This window comes from Oryzias melastigma, linkage group LG11 (assembly GCF_002922805.2).
Source record: "Oryzias melastigma strain HK-1 linkage group LG11, ASM292280v2, whole genome shotgun sequence".
In the NCBI taxonomy this organism is placed as follows: Eukaryota; Metazoa; Chordata; class Actinopteri; order Beloniformes; family Adrianichthyidae; genus Oryzias; species Oryzias melastigma.
Window position 1 is genome coordinate 8,528,892 of NC_050522.1, and position 12,111 is coordinate 8,541,002.

The 12,111-nt window shown below is 41.2% G+C and overlaps 1 protein-coding gene and 1 long non-coding RNA gene across 9 annotated transcripts in view; one reads left to right on the forward strand and one right to left on the reverse strand.

Annotated features, from left to right (window-relative positions):
* Positions 1 to 10,576, forward strand: part of mpp6b (membrane protein, palmitoylated 6b (MAGUK p55 subfamily member 6)) — a 22,716-nt gene extending 12,140 nt beyond the window's left edge. For all 8 annotated transcript variants that reach the window (XM_036214270.1, XM_024257913.2, XM_024257921.2 and 5 more), the window contains 11 exons: positions 1,169 to 1,269; positions 1,996 to 2,148; positions 4,795 to 4,947; positions 5,073 to 5,300; positions 6,519 to 6,650; positions 6,726 to 6,822; positions 7,040 to 7,108; positions 7,195 to 7,356; positions 7,428 to 7,630; positions 7,717 to 7,845; positions 9,420 to 10,576. In XM_036214270.1, the coding sequence (XP_036070163.1) occupies positions 1,169 to 1,269; positions 1,996 to 2,148; positions 4,795 to 4,947; positions 5,073 to 5,300; positions 6,519 to 6,650; positions 6,726 to 6,822; positions 7,040 to 7,108; positions 7,195 to 7,356; positions 7,428 to 7,630; positions 7,717 to 7,845; positions 9,420 to 9,596 (1,604 nt within the window). In that variant the 3' untranslated portion in view covers positions 9,597 to 10,576. The remainder of the gene's footprint in view (positions 1 to 1,168; positions 1,270 to 1,995; positions 2,149 to 4,794; positions 4,948 to 5,072; positions 5,301 to 6,518; positions 6,651 to 6,725; positions 6,823 to 7,039; positions 7,109 to 7,194; positions 7,357 to 7,427; positions 7,631 to 7,716; positions 7,846 to 9,419) is intronic.
* LOC112136337 overlaps positions 1 to 12,084 on the reverse strand; it is a 22,765-nt gene extending 10,681 nt beyond the window's left edge. Inside the window, exons 1-2 of the long non-coding RNA XR_002917334.2 lie at positions 11,163 to 12,084; positions 10,663 to 10,874 (exon numbers count right to left, since the gene is read on the reverse strand). This is a non-coding gene — a long non-coding RNA (uncharacterized LOC112136337). The remainder of the gene's footprint in view (positions 1 to 10,662; positions 10,875 to 11,162) is intronic.
* Positions 12,085 to 12,111: the final 27 nt, after the last annotated feature.

Here is a 12,111-nt window from a genome sequence, read left to right on the forward strand (position 1 = left end):
TTTATTATTATTATTATTCATAGCGGCCATGGCTCAGCCGCACCAAAGAAGCAGTAAGAAGTGTGGATACAGATGTTCAAAATTGATCAGCAAAACACAAAGTTTCAATAAGTGAACTATCCCAACAAGGTTTGCAAAGGGCAGGACTTCCATGATTTTTTTTCTCTAGTTGCTTTCCCACGCCCTCATAATTCCTGGCCAATGAGTGAAGAGATCTTTATTTACGTTTTGTTCCGGAACAGAAAAGTCAGTTTGACACCAGTCTAAATCCAGACTGTAGGACTCAATCCAGAACAAATTAAGCAGACTTTGTCTGAACCAAAATGTTTTTCCAATCTGAATACACCCTAATAAGTGATATTAATTTAATGAATTTTGTCTGTTTTTCTTTATTTCAACATCTTACAAAACAATAAAAATGAAAAAATATGTTTTTTTTTCCCAGTTTTAGCTACATCCTGATATCATAGCAGTACTCTTAAAGGCTCTCAACTATATATTCCATAGAGTAATATGGTTATTATCATCTTAAAACATCGTTTGTTTTGGTTTATTCACAGAATATAGTTTTTTTTTGTTTTGTTTTGTTTTAGTAAAGGACTGAAGTGATGAGTGTGGCTTGATGAGGTAAAAAAAATGACCCAGGATTCAAACTGTAATTGCATGTTACCAGAAGCTAAAGGGTGTGTCTGTGTAGAAGTGCTGACTGAGCATACTAATCATCCACTTCAGCACATTGTGTCACAAAGACTCATGGTTTGACAAACACGTTCCCAGCACTTTAGGTTCCTTAACTGTGCTTATACTGGCTTTGGGACCCTGGTATTATGGTAATGGGCGGGTGATGTCAACAGTCTGTACCCCTCTATCTATTTGTGGGGACAGAAAACAACATGGAACAGCCAGGAGTTCTCTTTCCAACATGACACCTCTGAATTTGATTGTCTTTGTCTCACTCCAATCATCTTTTGATCTATTTTAAAAGCATTTTCAATGGTCTTTTTATCCATGATGATGCAGTTTTTATCCAAATTAAAAAGCCTGTGTCGTTTTCAAGGACAAAACACCCACAAACATGTTGGAGTTGGTCTTTAAGGTGTTACAACAGGGGAGTCATTATCATTTAAAGTAGTATATGAGCTGAATGCTTTTGTCTGCATTTCTACAGCTGTGCAGCAGGTGATGGATAACGCGGGTGAGCCGCCCACCTCCACGGCTGTGAAAGACATTGACCTGCTCTTCCTGCGTGGCATCATGGAAAGCCCTACTGTAAGTCTATTGCTAAGTTAGCACACATGTAGCTGAGGATGAGCGGCAGAGATCAACTACTCTTATTCATCTGACTGAGATACTCAAGTACATAAAGCTTTAATTTAAGATTTGATGCAAACATACTTGCACCTTGAAACCCCTCATGGACTACATCCATTGCAATTATTTTCTTCCACAATATTCACTCCAAGACATTTTTACTGCTGTAAATTGTTAAATAAATAACACAGATTACTTTTGTAACAGTAAGCAGCCAGAGACTTGTCTCCAGAGTATTACAACCTTATAGTGCTACACCCCGCAACTAAGCGGCTGGGTGGCTCAGTGGGCTAGGTGAAGGGCTGGCAATCCCCACCCAGATTGGGTCCTTAGGCAAGACCCTTGACGCTGCTGCCTAACTGGGTCCCTGTGCCCCTCAAGTACAGGGTTGCGTCAGGAAGGGCATCCGGCGTAAAAAAAAAAAAAACTCTGCCAAATCACTGGTGCGAAACAGTGGGTGCTGTTATGCTGTGGCGACCCCGAAAGGGATAAGCCGAAAGTGAACCACCAGTGCTACACCCCGCGACCCCGAGAGGGACAAAGCGGTCAAGAAAATGGATGGATAGTGCTACATCAAAGAAAAAAAAAGGGCCAGCAATTATTCCTATTCAGTTCTTACAAAGTAACATTTGTCTACCCACTTTATGAAACCTGCTTCACTCCAGCTTCATTGCCTCTGTACAGGCTCATGAGCAGATGGAGGAAGTAAAGCTGGAAGCAGTGCAGGACAACAATGTGGAGCTGGTGACAGAGATCCTGGGTGACATCGGCAACCTGAAGGTGAAAGACGACAGCGCAGCCGAGCTGTCCAGGATCCTCCAGGAGCCACACTTTCAGGTAGAACAGTGAAGCAGTCATTTACAAACTGGTCTTTAACCCTTTGACACTGGAGATGTTGCAGTGACGCCTAAATAACATACGCTGTTTGACATTCTGTAAGTCTATAAGCGCTAACGCGATCAACGTGAATCAGTTGATTCTGACGCAGAGAAAAACAACTTTTCAAATAAATTTTTTCCATTTTTTATTTATTGCTTAACCCTTGTGTTATCTTATGGAATCCAGATGGCCCAACCATATATATTGATGTGTGATCCCTCCCATGACAAAGGTGGACAGAATGTAAACAAAGCTCCGGTGTTAAAGCTAATTTGTTTTTTTTTTTCAGGAGTTATGTCAGTGAGCTGTACTTTAGTCTCAGTTTTTGAATGGAAAAAAAAAACGCTCTCGCTAGTCTTATTTTGAAAACAGGAAGCTTCACTGGCGCAAAGATTTATTTACTTCCAGTGACATTAGTGTTGCTCTTTCGGCTTTGGTTTAGTTTGTAAGCTTGAAATCCAACATTATTCTGCATTTCAGAGCAAAAAATATATTGTCCCAAGATAATATTTGACTACACTTTAATGTATGTATAAAGATCACGAATCAGCAATCTTGGACGTAGCCAATATTCATACTCAAATTTTCAGGGGCAGATTTTGAGAATCCGAGCACCTGGATACTCATTACAGCCCTAGTGGTTATGAATGTAGGCGGCGGCAGTCAGGTGTGCAGAATGTGAATCTTTATATATACACCCTCTAGCTACCGGGCGGCCAATGGCCGGAGACATTTCCACTTCGTCCAGTCAGAGCTGCTTCCGGCCCGCAATCCAGCTGCCACTGCCCTATTGCTGCCCAGCTGTCACTTGATTTCAGAACGGCGTCAAATACTGTACTGCCACTGCATGACCTCAACATATGCCTGGACAGCCACTGACCGATGTCAACTTCTGAAGAAAAACTGTCCGGTCACCATAAAACTCGAACTTTTTCCTAAGACCTTTGCAGCCAACAATGCAATTGCCAGGTCCTGATTGCAAATTCCACCGTGTGGCCACCGAATTTGCTGAAAAACTTGCATTTGAGTCACCTCGTGGTGGCATTTTGGGACGTGACTGCAGTCTAAATGCTTTAGGCCTCAATTCCTGCAAACATGGCATATGTTTAATAGTTATATTAATAACATCCAGTTTGATTTCCACACAGTCGTGGTTGTCATGTAAATAAGAGTTTGATTACCTTTAGTCAAGCCTTTATTCTATCACTTTAAGGAAATCTAACACAAGCTCTGACCTATGTTCAAGCTCAAAATGTACCTTTTTAGAAGATATTCATGCGGACTCCTCAGATTTAAAGTCTCCCCCCCCGATGAAAATTGTGTTTTATAAGTTTTTAACATGTGTGTGTGGCATTGTTCTAATGAAAGAGAACAAATGTAATAAGAAATCATTTTGCTTTCATATTTTCGAGTATTTCTCCTTTTAAATCGCTGTCAATCAAACTGTCACAGAAACGCTCTGTTTGAATTAATGAACTGTTAATATGTCACCACAGCGTCTGCACATGCGCCAACCTCCTCATCTGGCTCGGCTAGCATGTTTAGCTCAGGTGCTGGAGAGGAGAAGATGATTGCGGTCAAATGAACCGCTGTTCACATTTCCGTGGTCAAATCAGCTTTCTCTGGATTTTTTTGTGTGAGTTTCATACATTACTTACGGTAGCAGTCTGTGAACGCTGGAAAATCTCAAAGACGCAGACTATCATAGACAGTTGGGGTCCGAGACAGAGCAGCTCCGCTCTTCTCCAAAAGCCACGTTCCCTCAGAGGAGATTTTGCAGACTTCAGATCAACATGAAAAATTGCTTTTTAAGACATTTAGGTTGTGGGATTTTGGTTAAAAACTTAATAATCATAATTAAAACACTACTGAGAACTTTTTTTTTTTTAATAAAAAAAAATTCATAGGGGGACTTCAAATAACTCGTTTTATAGGCTATTTGTTTACATAAATACAAGTTTTAGTTTTTGTGTTGAGTGTAATTTACAAGAAATATTCATGAAACTGAAGCTCTGTACAGGTTTTTATGAAAATCTGTAACAGAATTTATTTTAATGTCTAATTCCAACTCAACTGAAGTGTAGAATAGCAATATGTAGTTTATAAAACCCCATGTAAGACCCCATATATCCTATATTGTTGTTTTTGAAGATATTGGATCAAATTTTCCTTTGCAAAGATGCTGAGTGCTTAAGTCAGAAAACAGCAGCGGTGTCTTGAATGCATTTGTAACATCACATCACATGCATCAATAGAACAGTAACCTCGATCCCCAGGCCTTTCAGAAGCTTGCATCAAGTGGACCAATAGAATTTAGTTTTAGAGCCCAGCTCAACTGCTCCTCCAATAAGAGGCCTCTGTGCTGTAAGCTGAAGGATAAGTCCCAGTTGACCTACTGAGGATGACTGACAGGAAGAGGGCAAAAGGAAACAGAGATTACATCACCTACCGAGGGTGTAAGTCAGCACACTCTTAGCTTTTGCACCAGCACGTTGTGGTACCCATTGAGTTGAACCACAGCGGCTAAATTTTCATAAGTAAGGACAGTTTTTATTGCGTCAGGAATGTGTTCCCACTTCCTTTCCTGTGTCTCCTCTCTTTCAGTCCCTCATGGAAGCTCATGACATTGTGGCCTCCAAATGCTACGAAGTCCCTCCTCCCGCCGAGATGGCCAATGATGCAGCAGTGAACAGCGCGCTCATGCAGGCCGACGCGGTGCGCATGATCGGCATCCGAAAGAAGGCCGGGGAGCCACTGGTGAGCTGGCATAGGCTGAGGGAATGCGTACATGTTGCTTGAGGGTGGTGGCAGCGTGCACGGAAAGCTATGAATGATTAAGAAGCGAGAACAAATGTGGGTGAATGTTGGGCTCTCCTTCTCAGGGCGTAACATTTCGAGTGGAGAAAGACGAACTGGTCATCGCCAGAATCCTTCACGGGGGAATGATAGACAGGCAGGGCCTGCTGCACGTCGGAGACATCATTAAGGAAGTGAACGGGAAGGACGTCGGCAACAATCCAACTGAGCTGCAGGAGATGCTGAAAGACTGCAGTGGGGGCATCACGCTGAAAATTCTCCCGAGCTACAGAGACGCCCCTGCACCTCCACAGGTGAACACACAAGGTTGCAATCAAAACAAGCATGTAGCAAGCGCCAGATGTGAGGTGCTAGAACTGGACTGGTGATCTGGCCTTCCCACAATCCCCCACACATGAATGTGAACCCTGGGAGCCCTATTAATAACACTCCATATGATATCTAGGTCATAATAGCTGTTTCTGGCTCGTACACACGCTTGCTGCAGTTACAAGCTCTCTCATATGGAAAGTACAGTGCAACACTATATCTAGATTTTTTTTTTAGAATTATTTTCCCTCAGGTCAGGAGTTTAAGAAAAAGACTGTTTTGAGCAAACAGACAAAAAGCTGCAAAAGCATAAAGGCTTAGAAAGAATGGAGGGCAGTAATAGTAAAAGAGAAGTACCTCAGAATCACATCCTGCCCTGTATATTAACTGGCTCCCTTTATGGCTTCTTTGGCTTCTTGCTTAATGTAATGCATCAGTCAGAGCGCCAAAGTCTGCTGGCCCGTCTCCACTGTTGGCTCAGTGCAAAGAGGAACTCGCTGGGTTTGCTGGTGTGATCTGCACCTCTGGGTTCTCTTTTAAAGACACACTATGTTGAAAATGGTGTCATATGATGAAGGACATGTGAAGAAACTTAAAGGGTAACACAACACGACAGTTGGAGGCTCGCTCTACTCTCAGCCCAGATTTGAAAAATTAAAAAAAAGGGGTGGACTGCATGGGGGAGGTGTGGATCTTTGACAGTGACGTTAGCTTGAGGTGACGTCTGCGTCTTTTTAAATAAAAAAAAAGACGCAGGCACAGACAACACTTTTAAAGCCTGATTTCTAGAGGTCAACAGCCCCAAAAAGGTGATTTAGTGTTTGGTTACCCTTTAAGCTTAAAGTTGCATTTTTAAATATTTGTTTATTGAAATTATTTTGAGTCAGGAGTAGACAAAAAAAATGCAGTTTGGAAAAAAAGCCTGTTTGTGATGGACGGGCCGCAAGCTCCCTGCACCACTTCATTCTGATCAATCCACTTATAAATGACTAGATCCATTTACGTCTTCATTTTCCTCGTCTGAGCTGACATCTGGCTCTAAACTGTTCTGAGTTTTTGCTCCACTCCTGCTGCTCTTCACAAACTGTCCTAGAAAATGACACAACCTTTATGTATTTTGGCTAAAAACGATGTGATCAAAAATGATTAGACAACAGATCAAAAGATTATTAATTTAAAAGTGAAATATCTGGTCCTCACAGGTGTACGTGCGACCATACTTCGATTACGACCCAGCCAACGACAACCTGATTCCCTGTCGCGAGGCTGGAATGGCCTTCAAAAAAGGCGACATCCTTCAGATTGTCAACAGAGAAGATCCTAACTGGTGGCAGGTGAGCTCCCGAGGCTTTTCCATGCGTTTAGGGCCAGAGTGTATCAAAAAATAGCCATTCTGTCCCTGGTTACAGGCCTGTCATGTAGTGGGAGGTGCCACAGGACTGATTCCCAGTCAGTTCTTGGAGGAGAAGAGGAAAGCGTTCGTCCCCAGAGACTTAGATGGATCAGGTGAGCTTCCATGTAATCTTTCTGGATTGATGCTTTTGTCTCAAACTGTCTTCCATACATCTTGAGACAGAAGCCACATCAGATGTGACAGCTATGTATCCTGCTTTTACATGAAAGTGGACATTTTCACCAAGTAATCCACACCTGCCCCCATCTGGCCAAAGGCTGCAACAGCAAGTTGTTCAGACTTCATGTCCTGCCTGGTTTTTTCTTCCAGGAATCCTTTGTGGGACTTTAGCTGCAAAGAAGAAGAAGAAGATGATGTATCTAACAGCGAAGAATGCAGGTGAGAAGTTTACCTTCTGGTTTTGTTCTTGGCTGATGTTTTTTTTTTCAGGTTGGCTAACACTTCAAAATGTGTTTTAAAAATAGAATTTGACAGACATGAGCTTCAGATTTATGAGGAAGTAGCAAAAGTCCCGGCCTTCCAGAGGAAGACGCTGGTTCTGATTGGAGCTCAGGGAGTGGGCCGACGTAGCCTGAAGAACCGGCTGATGGTGCTCCACCCCACACGCTTTGGCACCACCATACCATGTAGGTCATGCTCTGATTTATTCATACTTACCATTAAGAAAAGCTTTAAGCCACAACCTCCCCTCTGTCAGACACCTCACGGAGGCCTCGTGACGAGGAGCTGGACGGAAACTCCTACCACTTTACCTCGAGGACGGAGATGGAAGCGGATGTGAAGGCTGGTCGCTTCCTGGAGCACGGAGAGTACGACGGAAACCTGTACGGGACAAAGATTGAGTCCATCCACGAGGTGGTCGCCAAAGGACGCACATGCATCCTGGACGTGAACCCGCAGGTGTGAGGAAGAATTCAGTCTTTTCCTGTTCCACACAAACACTGTAGAGCAGGTGGTAACGGTCCCCTGTACGCCTTTGTCTGCAGGCTCTGAAGGTACTGAAGACGGCAGAGTTCATGCCCTACGTGGTGTTCATCGCAGCGCCAGATTTTGACACCCTCAAAGCCATGCACAAAGCTGTGGTGGACGCAGGCCTCACAACCAAGCAGCTCACAGTAAGAACGACTGACCCCATGACGTCACAGAGAAGCTCCACTCCCATACCAGCATCCCAAAACATTTACACTTAGGAATTTGATGAAGATAACTCATTTCAGATATGACTGCTCATACTTACTGGCAGCAGGTCTACCTTTTCATAGCTCGGTTAAACAATGTACTAAACTACATCAATTTTTACTTGAATTCAACAACTCTTTCAATTGATTTTTAAAATTAACTATAAAACTAATTTCAGAAAATTATTCAGGCAATAAAAGCTTTTATTAGTTTTCAATTAAGAAATTTATTATGTTTAAATCACTAATGAATATATATAAACTATTAAAGTTAGCTTTAGGATGGAAATTATGAGTGACATCAATGACAATGTTGACTGACATTAAAACGGTCTGTGGTCTAGTGCTGCCACAAATTATTATTTTAATAGCCAACTATTCGCCGATTACTTTTTCCGACTAATCACGTCAGGCGCAAGCTGGATGTAAAGCTCACATCTTAACCATCATTACCTTTAAACTAACTAAAAACTCATTTCCTGCAATAATGCTAGAGTGAATGCTGTAAGCTGAATTTGGCTGCTGAAGATGCTCGTGCTGAAAGCTGAAGATGCTAAAATGAAAAGCTAAAAACACTGAAGTTGATAGCTGAAATCGCTAAACCAAATAGCTGAAATTGTTGAACCTGATAACCAGCTAAAATTAAGTTAAATGCCTAATTAGCCTAATAAACTGAAAAAGGCAAAGTAGGCCAAAAAGCTAGCAAGCAGCTGAAATATTAGCTAAACTACAAAATAGCCAAAAAAAACAAAAGACCTAAATTAGCCAAAATACCTAGCATGTAGCTCAACTATTAGCTTAACTTCAAAACAGCCTAAGAAACCTTAATAAATGCCAAAATAGTTTAAAAAAAAAAACGTGCATAATGACATTATAACTTTGGCCTTTACTACACTCCAACTACATATAATATAAAGAAATGACTGATCGACGATTAAATTAGTCTTTGACTATTTTAATAGTTAATTAATCAACTAATCGTGACAGCCCTCCTGTGGTCTGAAAAATGTTTAAACCACCGGTCTAGTGAAAGGAAAATGTTTTTTGGCAGTGATGCCCATGTCTAATCAAGTGCCGTGACACCTGTATTAAAACCCTTCCGCTCTTTTTGCGGTCCAGATGACTCCAACCACATATTGATGTGTGATTTCTTCCATGACAAATGTGGACAGATGTGGACAGGATTTTATGTCTGCCATGGACACTAGTGAAACTCAAAAGTCAATGATAAAAAAAGATTTCAGCGGACTGTCTTGTGGGGTCCAGATGGCCCCACTTTTAATGTAAACAAGCCAAGGAGAGCAGAAGGGTTAAAGGCGCTCCAGTTTCAGTCCACAACTTTACCTCTACAGCTGCCTTTACTTGATCAGCTCCATGTTGCCACAGCAACAAATTAGGCTGCATCACTGTTTCCATTTCTCCTCTCCATTCATGGCATTACATCTCAGATTTTGTTGTCTGTTAACACGGCTTGTGTCTCCAGAAGTGACTTGCTCCTGATGTTTTGGCAGGATGTGGATCTACGGAAGACTGTGGACGAGAGCGCCCGCATCCAGAGAGCTTACACCCACTACTTTGACCTGACCATCATCAACGACAACCTTGACAAGGCCTTTGAGACGCTACAGGCCGCTGTTGACAAACTCTGCTCCGAACCTCAGTGGGTCCCCGTCAATTGGGTGTACTGAGGACCAGCGTCAGTGCTTCCAGGGTCTGATCTGCATGGGTCACAATGACCCCACCCCTTCCAGTTTGACTCTGACCAAATGAACCATAAAGAAAAAGAGAAAACTAGATACTACTGAAAAGAAATCTTATCGCTCCCATCTCTTCCCAGGCCTACACACTGTGCAACTTCTTTTGTACTCACATGAAAAGAGTGCTTATTTATTTTATAGCTTTTTATGAAAGATCTTTCTATTTGTTGTGGGATTTCTTTGAAAATGAAACAAAAAGATGTACTTTGGTCACATTTCTGGCTTAATTTATTGTTCCACGTCATTCTGATTTTTCTCATTGTTTAGATTTGTCGATTTGCCTTTCATCAAGCAGGAATCATGGTTGCTGCCAAAGCTGCAAAATGAAGTAGCAGTAGCGCTACATCAATGCCATCTCGGAACAACTCATGCAGGCATTTAGATCTCACCTCAGTTCAGCTGAATCCTCTCAGACGGACCTCAACCCTGTTCTGGAAAGCCAAGTTTTATCCCGAAGAAAATCAAAAACTTTTGTGTTTCACTCTGTTTTTGTTTTATTGAATCGTTGTAGTAGTTTGTCATGTTTTGAACCACCCTGTCAGTGTTTCATCCCTCAAGATCTTTACGATCCTCACCAGTCCAGAGTGTTTGCTTTTAGTGAAGGTGACACAAACCTCAACCTGTCCCTGTGTTGAGTATTGCAGCACGCCAAAGTCACGGCTGAACCCCAAAAATGGAAAGGATGAGTCTATATGGAAACAGACAAACCTGAACTGAAATGGAAACATTTTTTGTCTCTGATTTAGTTTTTGTGTTGCAGTTTTTGTTCTACATCTGTTTTTTCACTTTGGGGAAAAAAGAATCATGAACTGTGGCAGACCTGCTGCCTGTTTCCACATCAACCCTGTGTCCACAGAATTGTTTTTACATTTTTATTAGTAAAACTATAATAAAGTTTAATCAAACACAAACTTTCTTTTTAGTTTCTGGACTTCATTTGAGAACTCCACAAATTATTCTGAATGTTTAGATTAGATGTAGAAGTCAAGGCTCTCACCTGAAATCCAGTCTGATCCATCAGCCTGGGTGTTCCCAAGAACTGCCTCCTTAATGACCACATAGTCCCCAAGATCAAGGACCAATGGCTCTTCAGAACCCTGCCTTCTTGTAGCCAATGCATGAAGGCGGCAGAGCTGACTGTAAATGGCCTCCACCAGGTAACTGGCATCAGGCTAGTTAGCAGGAACAGCGTTCAGTTCCAGAAGGCTGCTGGAGTCATGTAGAAGAAATGACAGCATGAAAAAAATGAAGCAGATTCCAAACTGTATTCATGTGGGGATGCAGAACCATTGGTTCTTTCTCTCCACTACAAGAGAATTCACTTTGAAAAATGTATATTTTTTGAGGACCTTTTAAACGCTATGTCAAAAATATCTTGTGATCATCAGTCACCAATCAGAAAATATACAAATTGTCGAGAGTGGTTAAAAACTTAAAAACATATCCCATCCATGTGCAAAGAAAGGTTCCACATGCAACTTGTCTTGTGTTACTCACCACCAGACTGCTACCCCTCCCCTTCTGTGTTCCAAATAGGAAGTACCCCCGGGCTGCAAGAAGGCCAAAGTCCCATAAATTTCCATTGAGAAATAGACAGTTAAATATTTGTTCTCATTCAAAAAAAATCATGTAGTTGAGTAAAAGTTATTGTAGAGCTTTTAATTTTAGGAATTAGACTAAAACAAAACTAAACACTAGTTGAATTTGCTGTTGAAACTAATTCCAGTAAAACAAAATTTTACCAATATTGGAAGTATAGGTACATTAAATTGGTGTTGGCATGGTGTTGCAGTGCTTACACTATCGCCTCTCAGAAAAAGGTCCTCAGTTCAAGCCCCAGTGGGAACCTTTGTGTGTTGAGTTTTATATTCTCTCTGTACATCTGTTCATTTTATTCAAGTTGACTTAAAACTCTTCAGTGATGTAAAATAAATAACTGTATGTCTCTGTCTGGGGTTGCATTGATCTAAGAACGTACTCGGGGTGAACATGACCTTGGCTTTAAGGTTGCAAAGAGGTCAAAAAGCGCTTCACTCAAAACAGCTGAAGAAGTTGTCATAAAACCAGAATACATTTTTATTTACCATATTTATTTTTACAGTAAATTAATGGAAAATGAAAATACTGTAATATTATTGTAAAAGGAAGCAAAAAATACTGTTCTAACTACTGGCAGCTGGATGCCAGTAACTACTGTAAACTATGTGTGTACTGTGATTCATTTTATAGCTTTATACTGTAAAATGAAATACAGAACACAGAAATTATGCTGTATTTCATTTTAAAGCTGTGAAAGTCTTTACAGTAATTTACTGGCATCCCGCTGCCAGTAAATTATTGTAAAATCAACAGCAACTATTTTACAGAGTAACATTTTAGCAAAAATGATAGATTTTTTGACAAATGTTGCATTCACTAACTTTTTTTTATTAAATGGGCATTTAGC